The following is a 23,080-nucleotide window of genomic DNA, read 5'->3' on the forward strand; positions in this document are numbered from 1 at the left end:
AGGGTTACGTTTAGAGGGCTACGTTTAGAGGGTTACGTTTAGAGGGCTACGTTTAGAGGGTTACGTTTAGAGGGCTACGTTTAGAGGGCCACGTTTAGAGGGCTACGTTTAGAGGGTTACGTTTAGAGGGCTACGTTTAGAGGGTTACGTTTAGAGGGCTACGTTTAGAGGGCTACGTTTAGAGGGTTACGTTTAGAGGGCTACGTTTAGAGGGTTACGTTTAGAGGGCTACGTTTAGAGGGCTACGTTTAGAGGGCTACGTTTAGAGGGTTACGTTTAGAGGGCTACGTTTAGAGGGCTACGTTTAGAGGGTTACGTTTAGAGGGCTACGTTTAGAGGGTTACGTTTAGAGGGTAACGTTTAGAGGGTTACGTTTAGAGGGCTACGTTTAGAGGGTTACGTTTAGAGGGCTACGTTTAGAGGGCTACGTTTAGAGTGTTACGTTTAGAGGGCTACGTTTAGAGGGCTACGTTTAGAGGGCTACGTTTAGAGGGTTACGTTTAGAGGGTTACGTTTAGAGGGTTACGTTTAGAGGGCTACGTTTAGAGGGTTACGTTTAGAGGGCTACGTTTAGAGGGCTACGTTTAGAGGGCGACGTTTAGAGGGTTACGTTTAGAGGGCTACATTTAGAGGGTTACGTTTAGAGGGTTACGTTTAGAGGGTTACGTTTAGAGGGCTACGTTTAGAGGGTTACGTTTAGAGGGCTACGTTTAGAGGGCTACGTTTAGAGGGTTACGTTTAGAGGGTTACGTTTAGAGGGCTACGTTTAGAGGGCTACGTTTAGAGGGCTACGTTTAGAGGGCTACATTTAGAGGGTTACGTTTAGAGGGTTACGTTTAGAGGGTTACGTTTAGAGGGCTACGTTTAGAGGGTTACGTTTAGAGGGTTACGGTTAGAGGGTTACGTTTAGAGGGTTACGTTTAGAGGGTTACGTTTAGAGGGTTACGTTTAGAGGGTTACGTTTAGAGGGTTACGTTTAGAGGGTTACGTTTAGAGGGCTACGTTTAGAGGGTTACGTTTAGAGGGTTACGTTTAGAGGGCTACGTTTAGAGGGTTACGTTTAGAGGGTTACGTTTAGAGGGTTAGGTTTAGAGGGTTAGGTTTAGAGGGTTAGGTTTAGAGGGTTACGTTTAGAGGGTTACGTTTAGAGGGTTACGTTTAGAGGGCTACGTTTAGAGGGTTACGTTTAGAGGGTTACGTTTAGAGGGCTACGTTTAGAGGGTTACGTTTAGAGGGTTAGGTTTAGAGGGTTACGTTTAGAGGGCTACGTTTAGAGGGCTACGTTTAGAGGGTTACGTTTAGAGGGCTACGTTTAGAGGGCTACGTTTAGAGGGTTACGTTTAGAGGGTTACGTTTAGAGGGCTAGGTTTAGAGGGTTACGTTTAGAGGGTTACGTTTAGAGGGTTACGTTTAGAGGGTTACGTTTAAAGGGTTACGGTTAGAGGGCTACGTTTAGAGGGTTACGTTTAGAGGGCTACGTTTAGAGGGTTACGTTTAGAGGGCTACGTTTAGAGGGTTACGTTTAGAGGGCTACGTTTAGAGGGCCACGTTTAGAGGGCTACGTTTAGAGGGTTACGTTTAGAGGGCTACGTTTAGAGGGTTACGTTTAGAGGGCTACGTTTAGAGGGCTACGTTTAGAGGGTTACGTTTAGAGGGCTACGTTTAGAGGGTTACGTTTAGAGGGCTACGTTTAGAGGGCTACGTTTAGAGGGCTACGTTTAGAGGGTTACGTTTAGAGGGCTACGTTTAGAGGGCTACGTTTAGAGGGTTACGTTTAGAGGGCTACGTTTAGAGGGTTACGTTTAGAGGGTTACGTTTAGAGGGTTACGTTTAGAGGGCTACGTTTAGAGGGTTACGTTTAGAGGGCTACGTTTAGAGGGCTACGTTTAGAGTGTTACGTTTAGAGGGCTACGTTTAGAGGGCTACGTTTAGAGGGCTACGTTTAGAGGGCTACGTTTAGAGGGTTACGTTTAGAGGGTTACGTTTAGAGGGTTACGTTTAGAGGGCTACGTTTAGAGGGTTACGTTTAGAGGGCTACGTTTAGAGGGTTACGTTTAGAGGGCTACGTTTAGAGGGCGACGTTTAGAGGGTTACGTTTAGAGGGCTACGTTTAGAGGGTTACGTTTAGAGGGTTACGTTTAGAGGGTTACGTTTAGAGGGCTACGTTTAGAGGGTTACGTTTAGAGGGCTACGTTTAGAGGGCTACGTTTAGAGGGTTACGTTTAGAGGGTTACGTTTAGAGGGCTACGTTTAGAGGGCTACGTTTAGAGGGCTACGTTTAGAGGGCTACGTTTAGAGGGTTACGTTTAGAGGGTTACGTTTAGAGGGCTACGTTTAGAGGGTTACGTTTAGAGGGTTACGGTTAGAGGGTTACGTTTAGAGGGTTACGTTTAGAGGGTTACGTTTAGAGGGTTACGTTTAGAGGGTTACGTTTAGAGGGTTACGTTTAGAGGGCTACGTTTAGAGGGTTACGTTTAGAGGGTTACGTTTAGAGGGTTACGTTTAGAGGGTTACGTTTAGAGGGTTACGTTTAGAGGGCTACGTTTAGAGGGTTACGTTTAGAGGGTTACGTTTAGAGGGTTACGTTTAGAGGGTTACGTTTAGAGGGTTACGTTTAGAGGGTTACGTTTAGAGGGCTACGTTTAGAGGGTTACGTTTAGAGGGTTACGTTTAGAGGGTTACGTTTAGAGGGTTACGTTTAGAGGGCTACGTTTAGAGGGCTACGTTTAGAGGGTTACGTTTAGAGGGCTACGTTTAGAGGGTTACGTTTAGAGGGCTACGTTTAGAGGGTTACGTTTAGAGGGCTACGTTTAGAGGGTTACGTTTAGAGGGTTACGTTTAGAGGGTTACGTTTAGAGGGTTACGTTTAGAGGGCTACGTTTAGAGGGTTACGTTTAGAGGGCTACGTTTAGAGGGCTACGTTTAGAGGGTTACGTTTAGAGGGCTACGTTTAGAGGGTTACGTTTAGAGGGCTACGTTTAGAGGGTTACGTTTAGAGGGTTACGTTTAGAGGGTTACGTTTAGAGGGCTACGTTTAGAGGGTTACGTTTAGAGGGCTACGTTTAGAGGGTTACGTTTAGAGGGTTACGTTTAGAGGGTTACGTTTAGAGGGTTACGTTTAGAGGGCTACGTTTAGAGGGCTACGTTTAGAGGGCTACGTTTAGAGGGTTACGTTTAGAGGGCTACGTTTAGAGGGTTACGTTTAGAGGGTTACGTTTAGAGGGCTACGTTTAGAGGGTTACGTTTAGAGGGCTACGTTTAGAGGGTTACGTTTAGAGGGTTACGTTTAGAGGGTTACGTTTAGAGGGCTACGTTTAGAGGGTTACGTTTAGAGGGCTACGTTTAGAGGGTTACGTTTAGAGGGTTACGTTTAGAGGGTTACGTTTAGAGGGTTACGTTTAGAGGGTTACGTTTAGAGGGTTACGTTTAGAGGGTTACGTTTAGAGGGCTACGTTTAGAGGGTTACGTTTAGAGGGTTACGTTTAGAGGGTTACGTTTAGAGGGTTACGTTTAGAGGGCTACGTTTAGAGGGTTACGTTTAGAGGGTTACGTTTAGAGGGTTACGTTTAGAGGGTTACGTTTAGAGGGTTACGTTTAGAGGGTTACGTTTAGAGGGCTACGTTTAGAGGGCTACGTTTAGAGGGTTACGTTTAGAGGGTTACGTTTAGAGGGTTACGTTTAGAGGGCTACGTTTAGAGGGTTACGTTTAGAGGGTTACGTTTAGAGGGTTACGTTTAGAGGGTTACGTTTAGAGGGTTACGTTTAGAGGGTTACGTTTAGAGGGCTACGTTTAGAGGGCTACGTTTAGAGGGCTACGTTTAGAGGGTTACGTTTAGAGGGCTACGTTTAGAGGGCTACGTTTAGAGGGCTACGTTTAGAGGGTTACGTTTAGAGGGCTACGTTTAGAGGGCTACGTTTAGAGGGCTACGTTTAGAGGGCTACGTTTAGAGGGCTACGTTTAGAGGGTTACGTTTAGAGGGCTACGTTTAGAGGGCTACGTTTAGAGGGTTACGTTTAGAGGGTTACGTTTAGAGGGTTACGTTTAGAGGGTTACGTTTAGAGGGTTACGTTTAGAGGGTTACGTTTAGAGGGTTACGTTTAGAGGGCTACGTTTAGAGGGTTACGTTTAGAGGGTTACGTTTAGAGGGTTACGTTTAGAGGGTTACGTTTAGAGGGTTACGTTTAGAGGGTTACGTTTAGAGGGTTACGTTTAGAGGGTTACGTTTAGAGGGCTACGTTTAGAGGGCTACGTTTAGAGGGTTACGTTTAGAGGGTTACGTTTAGAGGGTTACGTTTAGAGGGTTACGTTTAGAGGGTTATTGTAGTCAAATATCCACTAGATATGTTTGTCAATGTGTGTTTCCCTGAAATCAAGCGTGGAGAGATTGTAGATAACAGTTGGATCAGTACATATGTCTCTATCATGTATAACAGACATCAGGCTGGTGAGAGCATGCTGAACTGGAAGTGAACCTGTCCACATGCCTCCTATTACTCCTGATATCTGTCTTCACAACATAAAGCAGCCTCATAGCTCTCAATCCCTGGACTGTACTGTTCTCTCTCTCTCTCCATCCTCTCTCTCTCTCTCGTTCTCTTTCTAGCCTTAACCAGATTAGCATTCAGAAGTTGTATCCATTCACCTCTGAGGCAGAGCTGTGGTGTGTGTGTGTGTGTGTGTGTGTGTGTGTGTGTGTGTGTGTGTGTGTGTGTGTGTGTGTGTGTGTGTGTGTGTGTGTGTGTGTGTGTGTGTGTGTGTGTGTGTGTGTGTGTGTGTGTGTGTGTGTGTGTGTGTGTGTGTGTGTGTGTGTGTGTGTGTGAACTGTGGTTGGTGCCGTGCACTTCTTGTCTCTCGGCAGTCATGTAGAATGCTAATTCATTTGTTCAACATTCACAACTGGCATTCTCTCTCTCTCTCTCTCTCTCTCTCTCTCTCTCTCTCTCTCTCTCTCTCTCTCTCTCTCTCTCTCTCTCTCTCTCTCTCTCTCTCTCTCTCTCTCTCTCTCTCTCTCTCTCTCTCTCTCTCTCTCTCTCTCTCTCTCAATTCAATTCAATTCAATTCAATTGACTTTATTGACATGGCAAGTTATTATTACTTACATTGTCAAAGTATACATATCGAAAAATTTAAATAAAATATATATGTATATATATACACAAAATATATATATATTTATATATAAATAAATGGTGGGATTAACAGCAATAATAATAGTAGTAGTGGACATGGGATTACCATTAATAACAGCTACAACAACAATATTAATCAGAACAACAATACATTAAAGCAACAGTAGTAGACCAGTGTCAACATGACTGAGAAGACACATGACCTGGTACGAAAGACAAAACAAAACTAAGCTAAATGGGAAATATTATCAACATTACTTTTCATTTTTCACTGGCTGTCCCTCAGGCTGTGGCAGGAGGACACATATTTGGCTGCCAAAACTGCACATTTTGGCTTTTCACCCAATAAATATTTGAATTTTTCTTCATCTTTTATAGTTTCAAATTCTTTGTATTGAATTATAATTTTGGGAAAGAAATATGCTCTTAGGTCTGAGTATTTGTCACAGTGTAGTAGGAAATGCACTTCTGTCTCTACCTCTCCCCTGGAGCAGAGTGAGCACAGCCTGTCCTCCCTGGGCAGCCAGGTTTGTCTGTGACGACCGGTCTCTATAGCCAGACTGTGCTCACTGAGTCTGTACCTAGTCAATGTTTTCCTCAGTTTTCTATCAGCCACAGTGGTCAGATAGTCTGCCACCATGTACTGTCTGTTTAGAGCCAAATAGCATTGAAGTTTACTTTGATTTTTTGTGGTGTCTTTCCAATAGGTTAGATATTTTTATTTTTGTTTTGTGATGATTTGGTTGGGCCAGATTTTCTGAGGGCTGTCCCGAGGCTCTATGGGGTTGGTTTGGGTTGGTGAACTGAGCCTCAGAACCAGCTGGCTGAGGGGACTCTTCTCTGGTTTCATCTCTTGACATTGTAGAGCTGTGTGATGGAATGTTTTAGGGTCACTTGTTTTTAGATGGTTGTAAAATTTGATGGCTCTTTTTTCTATTCGAATGAGGAGGGGATATTGGCCCAATTCTGCCCTACATGCGTTATTTGGAGTTTTTCTTTGTACTTGCAATACAGTCTTGCAAAACTCTGCATGCAATACTTCAATTGGATGTTTGTCCCATTTAGTAAATTCATTATTAGAGAGTGGACCCCATACTTCACTGCCATATAGAGCAATTGGTTCTATAACTGATTGAAAAATTTTGAGCCAGATTCTAATTGGAATTTCAATTTTGATGTTCCTTTTAATGGCATAGAATGCTCTTCTTGCTTTGTCTCTCAGCTCATTCACAGCCATGTGAAAGCTACCTGTGTTGCTGATATTTAGTCCTAGATATGTGTAGTTTTTGGTGTGTTCTAATAGAACTGTGTCCAAATAGAATTTATATTTGTCATCCTTATTTCCGGACCTTTTTTGGAATATCATTATATTTGTTTGTTTTTTAGGTTAACGGTCAGAGCCCAAGTCTGACAGAACCTGTGAAGATGATCTAGGTGTTGCTGTAACCCCTCTTTAGTGGGAGACAGCAGCACCAGGTCATCTGCGTACAGCAGACACTTGATTTCAGTGTTGTGTAGGGTGATACCAGGTGCTGCCGATTCTTCTAATGTTTTTGCCAATTCATTAATGTAGATGTTAAATAATGTTGGACTTATTGGGCAGCCCTGTTTCACTCCCCGCCCCTGAGAGAAGAAGTCTGTTTGCTTGTTGCCAATTTTAACCGCACATTTGTTTTCTTTTTTTTTTTTTCTCTTTTTTCTCTCTCTCTCTCTCTCTCTCTCTCTCTCTCTCTCTCTCTCTCTCTCTCTCTCTCTCTCTCTCTCTCTCTCTCTCTCTCTCTCTCTCTCTCTCTCTCTCTCTCTCTCTCTCTATATCTCTATATCTCTATCCCCGGTCACCCTATCCATCTCTTTACTTGAAGATACATTATTCTCCTTGCTCTGCTTTTCATATGTTATTCTTAGGGCCATGAGTCTTTCTCAACCACATGACCGAGCCATGAATGACTCCAGGTCCTAGTAATACTGCTCCACTGTTCATCCAGGCTATGCAGCCAGGAGACCCTCACTATTTTTGTGTCTGACACTTGTTTAATGCTATGCTACAGAAGATTGTTTTCCCTCCAGCTTCAGTATTGCTGCAGTACTGTAATTGTGTTCATATGAGAGTAGCGAACTCCATAGCCTCTACCTCTGAAATCATAGTTCCATTCTTTCCCCTCCACTGTAAATCCCAGGTGCATTCTACCAGTTCATTTGTCAGCCCTCATATCATAAATATTTAATGTGAGTATTGTACAGGTGCCATTTGTTATGACGGTGGTATTGGCTAGGAAAATAAACATTCCTCCGTGCCTGGTTGTGGCTGAAATGGAAAGCTACGTTTGGGTCTACTCAAATAGCTCTCTCTCTCTCTCTCTCTCTCTCTCTCACACACACACACACACACACACACACACACACACACACACACACACACACACACACACACACACACACACACACACACACACACACACACACACACACACACACACACACACACACACACACACACACACACACACACACACACACACACACACACACACACACACACACACACAAATCAAGCCGTCTCCTACAGTAAGCCACGACCAGTACTCAGTGTTCAACTTGTCCAGGTTCAGTCATGCTGCTGTGGTGAGAACAAGAGGGAGCAGTGCAGTGGTTCAGTAGTTATTAATAACGTGCCCCCTGTCAGATAATAGAATATTGAAGCTACAGCTACAGGCCTAGAGAGTCACTGTGTTTTAACAGAGATGCTCTCCTCTCCTCAACAAGCTACCGGTCTCTGACCCCTCCTGTGGTTTACTAGCCTTCTCTTTGGTGTGTGTCTCTCTCTGCCAACATCAAAGGCTCTCTCGCTGGCTCTCTCACTGTCCTTTGGCTGTCGTTAGGCCAAACACACACACACACACAAAAACACACACACGTATGCACACATACACACACACAGCTCCGTACGACCACCGTGTGCTACATGATACATAGAGAACAGAGATCCTGTTTCAGTTGAGAATCATCATCACCTCGTACACTCACAGGAGCCAGGGCCAGGCCAGGACAGGGAAGTGTGTGCTTTTGATAAGCATGGCTGACTGTATTTTCCTTGGCCCAGTCTCTCATAGCTCTCTCCTAGCTGCCCTCTTAGGCACAGAGCAGCCATACTGCAGTAGTAGTAGTCGTACTTTCCTTCCCAGAGAGATCCCCCCCCCCCTTTTTCTGAAGAGATGGAAGGAAGAGAGAACTCTAATCAACTTGTGAGACTTAACCCCATCTGTAATCTCTTTCTAGCTGCGATCCCGAGCCAACACTTGCAAACGATTACCCTGCCAGTACCCAGGAGGCTCTCTGATTGGCTTGTTTGGTTAGTCTAATCCAGGGAACTGCTACAGTCTCCTCTCCGCGGCTGACTAGTGGCTGGCCGGGGAGTTGGGCTGAACTGAGTGGAGGCTGTCTGTTATGAACCCACCAGCCCCAGCTCTCAGCTCTCTCTGTACTGTAGATGTGAGGTGTATTAGAACCAGACGTTGAGGGGTAGAACGTTAGAGTTATAATGTGGTGAGGAAGGGAGGCAGTGAGGCGTGCTGTGGGGGGTACACTGCTGCTCCCCAGCCCTCCCTCCCCATCCCCCCTGCCTCCCTCCCCATCCCCCCTCCCTCCCTGTCACTGAGCTGTTCAGACAGACGCCACTCCACTTCTGAACCAGCCTGGCTGTCTCTACTGCTGGCATCTCTCCCGGCTAAACGCAGGCAGGGCTGGGGAAGTCATCCTCTCCTCCCTCCCTCCCCCAGTGCCTCGTTCTATCAGAGGAGGCGGTTTGGCTTGTGCTCTAACTCAGATAAACAACACAGATGAGAAGAAAAGACTCCCTCCAACAACACCTGGTGTCCTGTCCTGTCCTGTCCTGTCCTGTCCTGTCCTGTCCTGTACTGTTACTGTTATTGTTACTGTCCTGTACTGGACTGTTCTGTACTGTCCTGTCCTGTTACTGTTAATGTCCTGTATTGTCCTGTCCTGTACTGTACTGTACTGTACTGTACTGTACTGTACTGTTACTGTCCTCTACTGTACTGTCCTGTACTGTTACTGTCCTGTACTGTCCTGTCCTGTACTGTACTGTTACTGTCCTGTACTGTACTGTTACTGTTACTGTTAATGTCCTGTACTATACTATACTGTACTGTTACTGTCCTGTACTGTTACTGTCCTGTACTGTTACTGTCCTGTACTGTCTTGTCATGTACTGTACTGTCCTGTCCTGTACTGTCCTGTTACTGGCCTGTACTGTCCTGTACTGTACTGTTACTGTCCTGTCCTGTACTGTTACTGTCCTGTCCTGTAGTGTCCTGTACTGTACTGTTACTGTTAATGTACTGTACTGTCCTGTACGGTTACTGTTAATGTACTGTTACTGTTACTATCCTGTACTGTACTGTTACTGTTAATGTCCTGTACTGTTACTACTGTACTGTACTGTACTGTTACTGTCCTGTACTGTCCTGTCCTGTCCTGTACTGTACTGTACTGTACTGCCCTGCCCTGTCCTGTACTGTACTGTTACTGTTAATGTCCTGTCCTGTACTGTTACTGTTACTGTCCTGTACTGTTACTCTCATGTACTGTACTGTCCTGTCCTGTCCTGTACTGCCCTGTACTATTACTGTTAATGTCCTGTCCTGTACTGTTACTGTTACTGTCCTGTACTGTTACTCTCCTGTCCTGTCCTGTCCTGTTACTGTACTGTACTGTTACTGTCCTGTACTGTCCTGTACTGTTACTGTTACTGTCCTGTACTGTTACTCTCATGTACTGTACTGTCCTGTCCTGTACTGCCCTGTACTATTACTGTTAATGTCCTGTCCTGTACTGTTACTGTTACTGTCCTGTACTGTACTGTTACTGTTAATGTCCTGTACTGTTACTGTTACTGTTAGTGTACTGTACTGTACTGTTACTGTCCTGTACTGTCCTGTCCTGTACTGTTACTGTCCTGTCCTGTACTGTTACTGTTAATGTCCTGTACTGTACTGTTACTGTCCTGTCTTGTACTGTTACTGTTACTGTCCTGTACTGTAGTGTCCTGTACTGTACTGTTACTGTTAATGTGCTGTTACTGTTCGTGTACTGTACTGTACTGTTACTGTCCTGTACTGTCCTGTCCTGTACTGTTATTGTTACTGTTACTGTCCTGTCCTGTTACTGTCCTGTACTGTTACTCTCTTGTACTGTCCTGTACTGTACTGTTACTGTTACTGTCCTGTACTGTTACTCTCATGTACTGTACTGTACTGTTACTGTTACTGTACTGTACTGTTACTCTCCTGTACTGTACTGTCCTGTACTGTACTGATACTGTTAATGTCCTGTCCTGTACTGTTACTGTTACTGTCCTGTACTGTTACTCTCCTGTACTGTACTGTTACTCTCCTGCACTGTACTGTCCTGTCCTGTACTGTACTGTACTGCCCTGTCCTGTACTGTTACTGCACTCTCCTGTGTTGCTGTTACTGTTACTGTTACTGTTCTGTACTGTCCTGTCCTGTACTGTACTGTACTGTTACTGTACTCTCCTGTGTTGCTGTTACTGTTACTGTTACTGTTCTGTACTGTCCTGTCCTGTACTGTACTGTAACTGTTAATGTCCTGTACTGTACTGTACTGTACTGTACTGTACTGTAACTGTTAATGTCCTGTACTGTACTGTACTGTACTGTACTGTACTGTACTGTAACTGTACTGTAACTGTTAATGTCCTGTACTGTCCTGTACTGTACTGTAACTGTTAATGTCCTGTACTGTACTGTACTGTTACTGTTAATGTACTGTAGTGTTACTGTCCTGTACTGTACTGTTACTGTCCTGTACTGTCCTGTACTGTACTGTTACTGTACTCTCCTGTACTGTCCTGTTACTGTCCTGTACTGTCCTGTACTGTACTGTACTGTTACTGTACTCTCCTGTACTGTCCTGTTACTGTCCTGTACTGTTACTGTCCTGTTACTGTTAATGTCCTGCACTGTACTGTCCTGTACTGTTACTGTGCTGTACTGTCCTGTACTGTCCTGTACTGTCCTGTTACTTTCCTGTCCTGCCCTGTCCTGTCCTGTACTGTTACTATCCTGGCCTGTACTGTTATTGTCCTGTACTGTTACTGTTACTGTTACTGTTACTGTACTGTACTGTATAGTACTGTCCTGTACTGTCCTGTACTGTCCTGTACTGTCCTGTTACTTTCCTGTCCTGCCCTGTCCTGTCCTGTACTGTTACTATCCTGGCCTGTACTGTTATTGTCCTGTACTGTTACTGTTACTGTACTGTACTGTATAGTACTGTCCTGTACTGTCCTGTAGTGTCCTGTACTGTTACTGTTACTGTAGTGTCCTATACTGTTACTATTACTGTACTGTTACTGTCCTGTTCTGTTACTTTTACTGTCACTGTCCTGTACTGTACTGTACTGTACTGTTACTGTTACTGTTACTGTACTGTTACTGTCACTGTCACTGTACTGTACTGTACTGTTACTGTTACTGTTACTGTCCTGTACTGTCCTGTACTGTTACTGTCACTGTCCTGTACTGTACTGTTACTGTTACTGTCCTGTACTGTTACTGTCCTGTACTGTTACTGTCACTGTCACTGTCCTGTACTGTACTCTACTGTTACTGTCAATGTCCTGTACTGTTACTGTTACTGTTACTGTTACTGTTACTGTCCTGTACTGTCCTGTACTGTTACTGTTACTGTTACTGTCACTGTCCTGTACTGTCATGTACTGTCATGTACTGTCCTATACTATACTGTCTGTACTGTCTTGTACTGTCTTGTACTGTCCTGTACTGTCCTGTGTGGGTTCTCGTTCATACTAGTGGTACTATTCAAAATGAACCTACAGGGTACATGCTAAATTACATTGGTCTAACTAGAAGGGTAGATTTCCTGAAGTCAAATTGTGTGCTTTCTTCAGCTGTCCAAAAGTAATTTATGGTAGCGGAATAATAGTATTTTTTGAAGTCAACATTCAATGTCCTCCAACAGTTTGTGAATATTTCCTTATCTTGTCTAGCTCCTAAGATTCTTGTGTCTTCGTAGGCGTAACAGTGAAAGATCCCCGTAAGACAAACTGTCTATAAATCCTCTTCTTTTATCTCCCTCTCTGCAGGTGACAGCGACAGATGCGGACGGTGGCTCCTTCGGCTCCATCAGCTACTCTCTGGGGTCAGGCATCAACAGTGCTGTCCCCTCCCAGTTCTCTGTAGGGAAGGAGACAGGACAGATCTGTACCAACGTGGCTCTGGACAGGGACCAGGGACCAACCAGCTACGACTTTACCGTCACCGCCGTGGACGGGGTGCGTCTCCACACATCTCCTACTGTATCTCTCCACCCTCTTGATCTCTCCTTCCCTCTGCACTCTTCCCTCCATTTACCCTCCACTAACCATCTCTCCCTCCACCCTCCTCAACCTCTCCGGAACAAGTCCAGCAGTGGACGGGGTGAGTTTATTCTTCTCCCCTCCTCCACATCTCTCCACCCACTTCTCTCTATAGACCCACTTCTTGACTATCTCTCCAACGTCTTCTCTCTATAGACCCACTTCTTGACTATCTCTCCACCCACTTCTCTCTATAGACCCACTTCTTGACTATCTCTCCACCGTCTTCTCTCTATAGACCCACTTCTTGACTATCTCTCCACCCACTTCACTCTATAGACCCACTTCTTGACTATCTCTCCACCCACTTCTCTCTATAGACCCACTTCTTGACTATCGCTCCACCCTCTTCTCTCTATAGACCCACTTCTTGACTATCTCTCCACCGTCTTCTCTCTATAGACCCACTTCTTGACTATCTCTCCACCCACTTCTCTCTATAGACCCACTTCTTGACTATCTCTCCACCGTCTTCTCTCTATAGACCCACTTCTTGACTATCTCTCCACCCACTTCTCTCTATAGACCCACTTCTTGACTATCTCTCCACCGTCTTCTCTCTATAGACCCACTTCTTGACTATCTCTCCACCCACTTCTCTCTATAGACCCACTTCTTGACTATCTCTCCACCGTCTTCTCTCTATAGACCCACTTCTTGACTATCTCTCCACCCACTTCTCTCTATAGACCCACTTCTTGACTATCTCTCCACCGTCTTCTCTCTATAGACCCACTTCTTGACTATCTCTCCACCCACTTCTCTCTATAGACCCACTTCTTGACTATCTCTCCACCCTCTTCTCTCTATAGACCCACTTCTTGACTATCTCTCCACCCACTTCTCTCTATAGACCCACTTCTTGACTATCTCTCCACCCTCTTCTCTCTATAGACCCACTTCTTGACTATCTCTCCACCGTCTTCTCTCTCTAGACCCACTTCTTGACTATCTCTCCACCCTCTTCTCTCTATAGATCCACTTCTTGACTATCTCTCCACCGTCTTCTCTCTATAGACCCACTTCTTGACTATCTCTCCACCGTCTTCTCTCTCTAGACCCACTTCTTGGCTATCTCTCCACCCTCCTCTCTCTAGACCCACTTCTTGGCTATCGCTCCATCCTCATCCAATGTCTGCATTCCCTATATAGTCCATTCCTTTTCACCAGAGCCCTATGGGAATAGAGTGGCAGTCTGATCTCTCCCTGTGAGTACATTAAACCCCTGACAGTGACCTCTTAAAGCAGTGTTTATCACAGTGTTTATCACAGCAGGGTTAAAAGAAGAAAAACTCCAGCACCCTGGTAATATTGACGCTTCCAACAATTGAATGGATCTTTTTAACCGACATTTCACAGCAGGGTTCACAGCAGAGAAATAGCTAGCAGAACCCTGGCTATTAGACACAGCTATAGAGCCAGAGCCAGGATAGCTAGTAGAGAGGGGAGCAGCTCCCCAGCCAGGCAGAGCAGAACACAGCAGAGCAGCAAATCTGTCATTAGTGCAGCCAAATAAAAGAGTCTGAATGAGTCTCCCTGGCAGGCCTGCACTGTGAATGAGTCTCCCTGGCAGGCCTGCACTGTGAATGAGTCTCCCTGGCAGGCCTGCACTGTGAATGAGCCTCCCTGGCAGGGCTGTGCTGTGAATGAGTCTCCCTGGCAGGGCTGTGCTGTGAATGAGTCCCCCTGGCAGGGCTGTGCTGTGAATGAGCCTCCCTGGCAGGGCTGTGCTGTGAATGAGTCTCCCTGGCAAGGCTGTGCTGTGAATGAGTCTCCCTGGCAGGACTGTGCTTTGAATGAGTCTCCCTGGCAGGACTGTGCTGTGATAGCATCCTGTAGCGTCACACGCCAAATCATACTTGAAAGTAAAAGGGTAGAAATGAATGGAAATCACTGCAGTCATGGTAAAACAATCAGATAGAGAAGAGAGTGATAGAGCGAGAGAGAGAGAGAGAGAGGGAGAGAAAAATGCCTACAACGTCAAGCAGACTGGCAGACAGACAGTCAGATAGACAGACACGCAGACAGACAGACAGACAGACAGAAACACAGGCAGGCAGACAGTCAGTCAGACAGACACAGACAGACATACAGACATACAGTCAGACAGGCAGATAGCAGTAATATTTAATAAGTTGGACCGCTGCTCCCCCTCCAACCCTCCTCCCTCCTCCACCCTCTCACCAGTCCGGCCAAATGAAAAGCCTGCTCTGTATTCTGTTCAGAACGAGCCGCCAGGGAAACAGAGCTCTCTGCTCTGTGGCAGTAGCGAGCCCTCTCAACCCCCACAGATCCTGACAGATTGCTGTTTCCCTGGGGAAGCTATCAATCCGTATCCCTCCACCAACCTGCCAGGACTAGATTTCAGAGTCAGACGTTTTTACCAGGGTTCCTGCTGATTTTAACTCTCTCCATTAATGTGGTCAAATGTGTTTTTTTACCACTTTGTCCTGGTGATATACAACAGCATGCGAAGTCTAGTAGAACAGAGAGCTTTTTGTCCTTAGAAGAGGTGCATACCCAACACCTAACTCACTACAGATGGGCTTTAATATAAAGGGGGAAAGGTGCTCAGCTTAACTGAAGCATGTTGAAATAAAAAACGTTCCTACCCCAGGACACTCCATGTGGTGACTGTCCCAGAAAATTCTGGATTTGTCCATTGTTTTATTATTGGTTTCACATAAATCTCCAACAAACCAACACAGAATGTCACTGACACATCTAACACATTCCAATGAGCGTTGTCTTTTTGATTTATTGTTTGATTTTCCTTTCTGTTCCCCTGCAGGGTGGTCTGAACTCTGTGGCCTACGTCAGGGTGGACCTGCTGGACATCAATGACAACAGACCAGTCTTCTACCCTGTGAGCTACGCCGTCAGCCTTAGCTCCCAGAGTGCACCTGGCACCTCTGTTGTCAAGGTTACGGCCCTTGACCCCGACACTGGGGAGAACGGGAGGGTCACGTACCGAACCGTCCCCAGGGGCAACTCCCCCTTCTTCACCCTCAACAAAGACACAGGTTGGTACTTTTACTGTAATACAGATTTAACAACAAAGACACAGGTTGGTACTTTTACAGTAATACAGATTTAACAACAAAGACACAGGTTGGTACTTTTACTGTAATACAGCTTTTTAATGAACAAAAAGACACAGGTTGGTGTTTTTCCATGTAGTACAGCTTTAACTATGAACAAAAGGACACAGGTTGGTGTTTTTCCATGTAGTACAGCTTTAACTATGAACAAAAAGACACAGGTTGGTGTTTTACATGTAGTACAGCTTTAACTATGAACAAAAAGACACAGGTTGGTGTTTTTACATGTAGTACAGCTTTAACTATGAACAAAAAGACACAGGTTGGTGTTTTACATGTAGTACAGCTTTAACTATGAACAAAAGGACACAGGTTGGTGTTTTTCCATGTAGTACAGCTTTAACTATGAACAAAAAGACACAGGTTGGTGTTTTTACATGTGGTACAGCTTTAACTATGAACAAAAGGACACAGGTTGGTGTTTTTACATGTAGTACAGCTTTAACTATGAACAAAAAGACACAGGTTGGGCTGTGCGCTTCTTGCGGCACAGGGGTGTACGTACAGCTTTAACTATGCGGACACGGGGGACAGAGACAGCCCAGCACAGGTTGGCCGTCGCTTTTTGCGCACAGGTGTGCCAGTGGTACAGCTTTAACTATGAACAAAAAGACACAGGTTGGTGTTTTTACATGTAGTACAGCTTTAACTATGAACAAAAAGACACAGGTTGGTGTTTTTACATGTAGTACAGCTTTAACTATGAACAAAAAGACACAGGTTGGTGTTTTTACATGTGGTACAGCTTTAACTATGAACAAAAGGACACAGGTTGGTGTTTTTACATGTAGTACAGCTTTAACTATGAACAAAAAGACACAGGTTGGTGTTTTTACATGTAGTACAGCTTTAACTATGAACAAAAGGACACAGGTTGGTGTTTTTACATGTGGTACAGCTTTAACTATGAACAAAAGGACACAGGTTGGTGTTTTTACATGTAGTACAGCTTTAACAACAAAGACACAGGTTGGTACTTTTACTGTAATACAGCTTTTTAATGAACAAAAAGACACAGGTTGGTGTTTTTCCATGTGGTACAGCTTTAACTATGAACAAAAAGACACAGGTTGGTGTTTTTACATGTAGTACAGCTTTAACTATGAACAAAAGGACACAGGTTGGTGTTTTTACATGTAGTACAGCTTTAACTATGAACAAAAAGACACAGGTTGGTGTTTTTACATGTGGTACAGCTTTAACTATAAACAAAAGGACACAGGTTGGTGTTTTTACATGTAGTACAGCTTTAACTATGAACAAAAAGACACAGGTTGGTGTTTTTACATGTAGTACAGCTTTAACTATGAACAAAAGGACACAGGTTGGTGTTTTTACATGTAGTACAGCTTTAACTATGAACAAAAAGACACAGGTTGGTGTTTTTACATGTGGTACAGCTTTAACTATGAACAAAAAGACACAGGTTGGTGTTTTTACATGTGGTACAGCTTTAACTATGAACAAAAAGACACAGGTTGGTGTTTTTACATGTAGTACAGCTTTAACTATGAACAAAAAGACACAGGTTGGTGTTTTTACATGTAGTACAGCTTTAACTATGAACAAAAAGACACAGGTTGGTGTTTTTACATGTGGTACAGCTTTAACTATGAACAAAAGGACACAGGTTGGTGTTTTTACATGTAGTACAGCTTTAACTATGAACAAAAAGACACAGGTTGGTGTTTTTACATGTGGTACAGCTTTAACTATAAACAAAAGGACACAGGTTGGTGTTTTTACATGTGGTACAGCTTTAACTATGAACAAAAGGACACAGGTTGGTGTTTTTACATGTAGTACAGCTTTAACTATGAACAAAAAGACACAGGTTGGTGTTTTTACATGTAGTACAGCTTTAACTATGAACAAAAGGACACAGGTTGGTGTTTTTACATGTAGTACAGCTTTAACTATGAACAAAAAGACACAGGTTGGTGTTTTTACATGTAGTACAGCTTTAACTATGAACAAAAGGACACAGGTTGGTGTTTTTACATGTAGTACAGCTTTAACTATGAACAAAAAGACACAGGTTGGTGTTTTTACATGTAGTACAGCTTTAACTATGAACAAAAGGACACAGGTTGGTGTTTTTACATGTAGTACAGCTTTAACTATGAACAAAAAGACACAGGTTGGTGTTTTACATGTAGTACAGCTTTAACTATGAACAAAAAGACACAGGTTGGTGTTTTTACATGTAGTACAGCTTTAACTATGAACAAAAAGACACAGGTTGGTGTTTGTACATGTAGTACAGCTTTAACTATGAACAAAAAGACACAGGTTTGTTTTTTTTACATGTAGTACAGCTTTAACTATGAACAAAAAGACACAGGTTGGTGTTTTACATGTAGTACAGCTTTAACTATGAACAAAAGGACACAGGTTGGTGTTTTTACATGTGGTACAGCTTTAACTATGAACAAAAGGACACAGGTTGGTGTTTTTCCATGTGGTACAGCTTTAACTATGAACAAAAGGACACAGGTTGGTGTTTGTACATGTAGTACAGCTTTAACTATGAACAAAAAGACACAGGTTGGTGTTTTTACATGTAGTACAGCTTTAACTATGAACAAAAGGACACAGGTTGGTGTTTTTACATGTGGTACAGCTTTAACTATGAACAAAAAGACACAGGTTGGTGTTTTTACATGTGGTACAGCTTTAACTATGAACAAAAGGACACAGGTTGGTGTTTTTACATGTGGTACAGCTTTAACTATGAACAAAAAGACACAGGTTGGTGTTTTACATGTAGTACAGCTTTAACTATGAACAAAAAGACACAGGTTGGTGTTTTTACATGTGGTACAGCTTTAACTATGAACAAAAGGACACAGGTTGGTGTTTTTACATGTAGTACAGCTTTAACTATGAACAAAAGGACACAGGTTGGTGTTTTTACATGTAGTACAGCTTTAACTATGAACAAAAAGACACAGGTTGGTGTTTTTACATGTGGTACAGCTTTAACTATGAACAAAAGGACACAGGTTGGTGTTTTTCCATGTGGTACAGCTTTAACTATGAACAAAAAGACACAGGTTGTTTTTTTTTAGATGTAGTACAGCTTTAACTATGAACAAAAGGACACAGGTTGGTGTTTTTACATGTAGTACAGCTTTAACTATGAACAAAAGGACACAGGTTGGTGTTTTTACATGTAGTACAGCTTTAACTATGAACAAAAGGACACAGGTTGGTGTTTTTACATGTAGTACAGCTTTAACTATGAACAAAAGGACACAGGTTGGTGTTTTTACATGTAGTACAGCTTTAACTATGAACAAAAAGACACAGGTTGGTGTTTTTACATGTAGTACAGCTTTAACTATGAACAAAAGGACACAGGTTGGTGTTTTTACATGTAGTACAGCTTTAACTATAAACAAAAAGACACAGGTTGGTGTTTTTACATGTGGTACAGCTTTAACAACAGACACAGGTTGGTACTGTATTAACTTCTTATGTAGTTACAGGTGTATCGAGGAAAAAGGCATTCTTGTATTTTCCACAATGTGTTTAATGGATCGTACAGATGCCAGAGCGCTGGAATTGAATTTTCCTGGAACTAAATAAAGCGTGTATGTTTGTGTGTGTGCGTCCATCCTCATGTCTCTGTGTGTGTGTTTTGAGCTGTGTCTGACCTTGACCACTGTGTTTTGTGTCCTTTCTCCACCAGGTGTGATCTCCCTGTCCCGGTCCCTACATGGCAAGGCCAACACGGTGATCCCCATTGTGGTTTCAGCCCAGGACGGAGGGGGTCTGGCAGCACTGGTCAACGCCCGGGTCAACATCAGTGTGGTGGCAGGCCTGGTGGCGCCCCCTGTGTTCGAACACAGTCAGTACAGCTTCACTGTGTCTGAAAACGTACTGCGAGGAACTGAGGTTGGCATCGTACAGGCCATCAGTAAGAACGGTGGGTGTGACTTGGAATTGGAACTTCTGATTGGTTGACTGCTAACACCTGTTTGAAAGTATGCGTGTGTGTGTGTGTGTGTGTGTGTGTGTGTGTGTGTGTGTGTGTGTGTGTGTGTGTGTGTGTGTGTGTGTGTGTGTGTGTGTGTGTGTGTGTGTGTGTGTGTGTGTGTGTGTGTGTGTGTGTGTGTGGGCAGCATGTGCTGAAAGGACTCACTGGGGCGTTCTGTGCTCCCTCCGTGCTCCCTGTACCAATTGTTCAAATAGGCAGTGAGCCACTGTACACACCTCGTTTAGAAATCACATTAATCACACATTCCATCCCAGCACATTGTTTTTATAATCATTACTTTGGATATTTAGGACTCTGTCATAGTGTAAAATACTTGACAAATGACTGAGGGGGAGTATATTCTAACTGAAGTGCTCTCTGCCTGGTCTGGTGCTGGTCTCCTCGTCTGAATCTGTTCTCCTCGTCTGGTCTGGTTCTGGTCTCCTCGTCTGGTCTGGTTCTGGTCTCCTCATCTGGACTGGTTCTGTTCTCCTCGTCTGGTCTGGTTCTGGTCTCCTCGTCTGGTCTGGTTCTGGTCTCCTCGTCTGGTCTGGTTCTGGTCTCCTCGTCTGGACTGGTTCTGGTCTCCTCGTCTGGTCTGGTTCTGTTCTCCTCGTCTGGTCTGGCTCTGGTCTCCACGTCTGTTCTGGTTCTATTCCCCTCGTCTGGACTGGTTCTGGTCTCCTCGTCTGGTCTGGTTCTGGTCTCCTCGTCTGGTCTGGTTCTGTTCTCCTCGTCTGGTCTGGCTCTGTTCTCCTCGTCTGTTCTGGTTCTATTCCCCTCGTCTGGACTGGTTCTGGTCTCCTCGTCTGGACTGGTTCTGGTCTCCTCGTCTGGTCTGGTTCTGGTCTCCTCGTCTGGTCTGGTTCTGTTCTCCTCGTCTGGTCTGGTTCTGGTCTCCTCGTCTGGTCTGGTTCTGTTCTCCTCGTTTGGTCTGGTTCTGGTCTCCTCATCTGGTCTGGTCTGAATCTGTTCTCCTCGTCTGGTCTGGCTCTGGTCTCCTCGTCTGGTCTGGTTCTGTTCTTCTCGTCTGGACTGGCTCTGGTCTCCTCGTCTGGTCTGGTTCTGGTCTCCTCGTCTGGACTGGTTCTGGTCTCCTCGTCTGGTCTGGTTCTGGTCTCCTCGTCTGGACTGGTTCTGGTCTCCTCGTCTGGTCTGGTTCTATTCCCCTCGTCTGGACTGGTTCTGGTCTCCTCGTCTGGTCTGGTTCTGGTCTCCTCGTCTGGTCTGGTTCTGTTCTCCTCGTCTGGTCTGGTTCTGTTCTCCTCGTCTGGTCTGGTTCTGTTCTTCTCGTCTGGTCTGGTTCTGGTCTCCTCGTCTGGACTGGTTCTGGTCTCCTCGTCTGGACTGGTTCTGGTCTCCTCGTCTGGTCTAGTTCTGGTCTCCTCATCTGGTCTGGTCTGAATCTGTTCTCCTCGTCTGGTCTGGCTCTGGTCTCCTTGTCTGGACTGGTTCTGGTCTCCTCGTCTGGTCTGGTTCTGGTCTCCTCGGCTGGACTGGTTCTGGTCTCCTCGTCTGGACTGGTTCTGGTCTCCTCGTCTGGACTGGTTCTGGTCTCCTCGTCTGGTCTGGTTCTGGTCTCCTCGTCTGGTCTGGTTCTGTTCTCCTCGTCTGGTCTGGTTCTGGTCTCCTCGTCTGGTCTGGTTCTGGTCTCCTCATCTGGTCTGGTCTGAATCTGTTCTCCTCGTCTGGTCTGGCTCTGGTCTCCTTGTCTGGACTGGTTCTGGTCTCCTCATCTGGTCTGGTCTGAATCTGTTCTCCTCGTCTGGTCTGGCTCTGGTCTCCTTGTCTGGTCTGGTTCTGGTCTCCTCGGCTGGACTGGTTCTGGTCTCCTCGTCTGGTCTGGTTCTGGTCTCCTCGTCTGGACTGGCTCTGGTCTCCTCGTCTAGTCTGGTTCTGGTCTCCTTGTCTGGACTGGCTCTGGTCTCCTCGTCTGACTGGTTTTGGTCTCCTGGTCTGGTCTGGTTCTGGTCTCCTTGTCTGGACTGGTTCTGGTCTCCTCGTCTGGACTGGTTCTGGTCTCCTCGTCTGGACTGGCTCTGGTCTCCTCGTCTGGTCTGGTTCTGGTCTCCTTGTCTGGACTGGCTCTGGTCTCCTTGTCTGGACTGGCTCTGGTCTCCTCGTCTGGACTGGTTCTGGTCTCCTTGTCTGGACTGGTTCTGGTCTCCTCGTCTGGTCTGGTTCTGGTCTCCTCGTCTGGTCTGGTTCTGGTCTCCTTGTCTGGTCTGGTTCTGGTCTCCTCGTCTGGACTGGTTCTGGTCTCCTGGTCTGGTCTGGTTCTATTCCCCTCGTCTGGACTGGTTCTGGTCTCCTCGTCTGGTCTGGTTCTGGTCTCCTCGTCTGGACTGGTTCTGGTCTCCTGGTCTGGTCTGGTTCTATTCCCCTCGTCTGGTCTGGTTCTGGTCTCCTCGTCTGGACTGGTTCTGGTCTCCTCGTCTGGACTGGCTCTGGTCTCCTCGTCTGGTCTGGCTCTGGTCTCCTCGTCTGGTCTGGTTCTGGTCTCCTCGTCTGGTCTGGTTCTGGTCTCCTCGTCTGTTCTGGTTCTGTTCTCCTCGTCTGGTCTGGTTCTGGTCTCCTCGTCTGGACTGGTTCTGGTCTCCTCGTCTGGTCTGGCTCTGGTCTCCTCGTCTGGACTGGCTCTGGTCTCCTCGTCTGGTCTGGTTCTGGTCTCCTCGTCTGGTCTGGTTCTGGTCTCCTCGTCTGTTCTGGTTCTGTTCTCCTCGTCTGGTCTGGTTCTGTTCTCCTCGTCTGGTCTGGTTCTGTTCTCCTCGTCTGGACTGGTTCTGGTCTCCTCGTCTGGTCTGCTTCTATTCACCTCGTCTGGTCTGGTTCTGGTCTCCTCGTCTGGTCTGGTTCTGGTCTCCTCGTCTGGTCTGCTTCTATTCACCTCGTCTGGTCTGGCTCTGGTCTCCTCGTCTGGACTGGTTCTGGTCTCCTCGTCTGGACTGGCTCTGGTCTCCTCGTCTAGTCTGGTTCTGGTCTCCTTGTCTGGACTGGCTCTGGTCTCCTCGTCTGACTGGTTTTGGTCTCCTGGTCTGGTCTGGTTCTGGTCTCCTTGTCTGGACTGGTTCTGGTCTCCTCGTCTGGACTGGTTCTGGTCTCCTCGTCTGGACTGGCTCTGGTCTCCTCGTCTGGTCTGGTTCTGGTCTCCTTGTCTGGACTGGCTCTGGTCTCCTTGTCTGGACTGGCTCTGGTCTCCTCGTCTGGACTGGTTCTGGTCTCCTTGTCTGGACTGGTTCTGGTCTCCTCGTCTGGTCTGGTTCTGGTCTCCTCGTCTGGTCTGGTTCTGGTCTCCTTGTCTGGTCTGGTTCTGGTCTCCTCGTCTGGACTGGTTCTGGTCTCCTGGTCTGGTCTGGTTCTATTCCCCTCGTCTGGACTGGTTCTGGTCTCCTCGTCTGGTCTGGTTCTGGTCTCCTCGTCTGGACTGGTTCTGGTCTCCTGGTCTGG

General features: G+C 45.6%; 1 protein-coding gene across 1 annotated transcript in view; it reads left to right on the top strand.

Annotated features, from left to right (window-relative positions):
* LOC139548868 (protocadherin-16-like) overlaps window positions 1-23,080 on the top strand; it is a 196,197-nt gene that overhangs the window by 146,500 nt on the left and 26,617 nt on the right. Inside the window, exons 3-5 of the mRNA XM_071358774.1 lie at window positions 12,278-12,466; window positions 15,342-15,573; window positions 19,346-19,582. Of these exons, the coding sequence (XP_071214875.1) occupies window positions 12,278-12,466; window positions 15,342-15,573; window positions 19,346-19,582 (658 nt within the window). The remainder of the gene's footprint in view (window positions 1-12,277; window positions 12,467-15,341; window positions 15,574-19,345; window positions 19,583-23,080) is intronic.

Source organism: Salvelinus alpinus, chromosome 22 (genome assembly GCF_045679555.1).
Source record: "Salvelinus alpinus chromosome 22, SLU_Salpinus.1, whole genome shotgun sequence".
Lineage (NCBI taxonomy): Eukaryota > Metazoa > Chordata > Actinopteri > Salmoniformes > Salmonidae > Salvelinus > Salvelinus alpinus.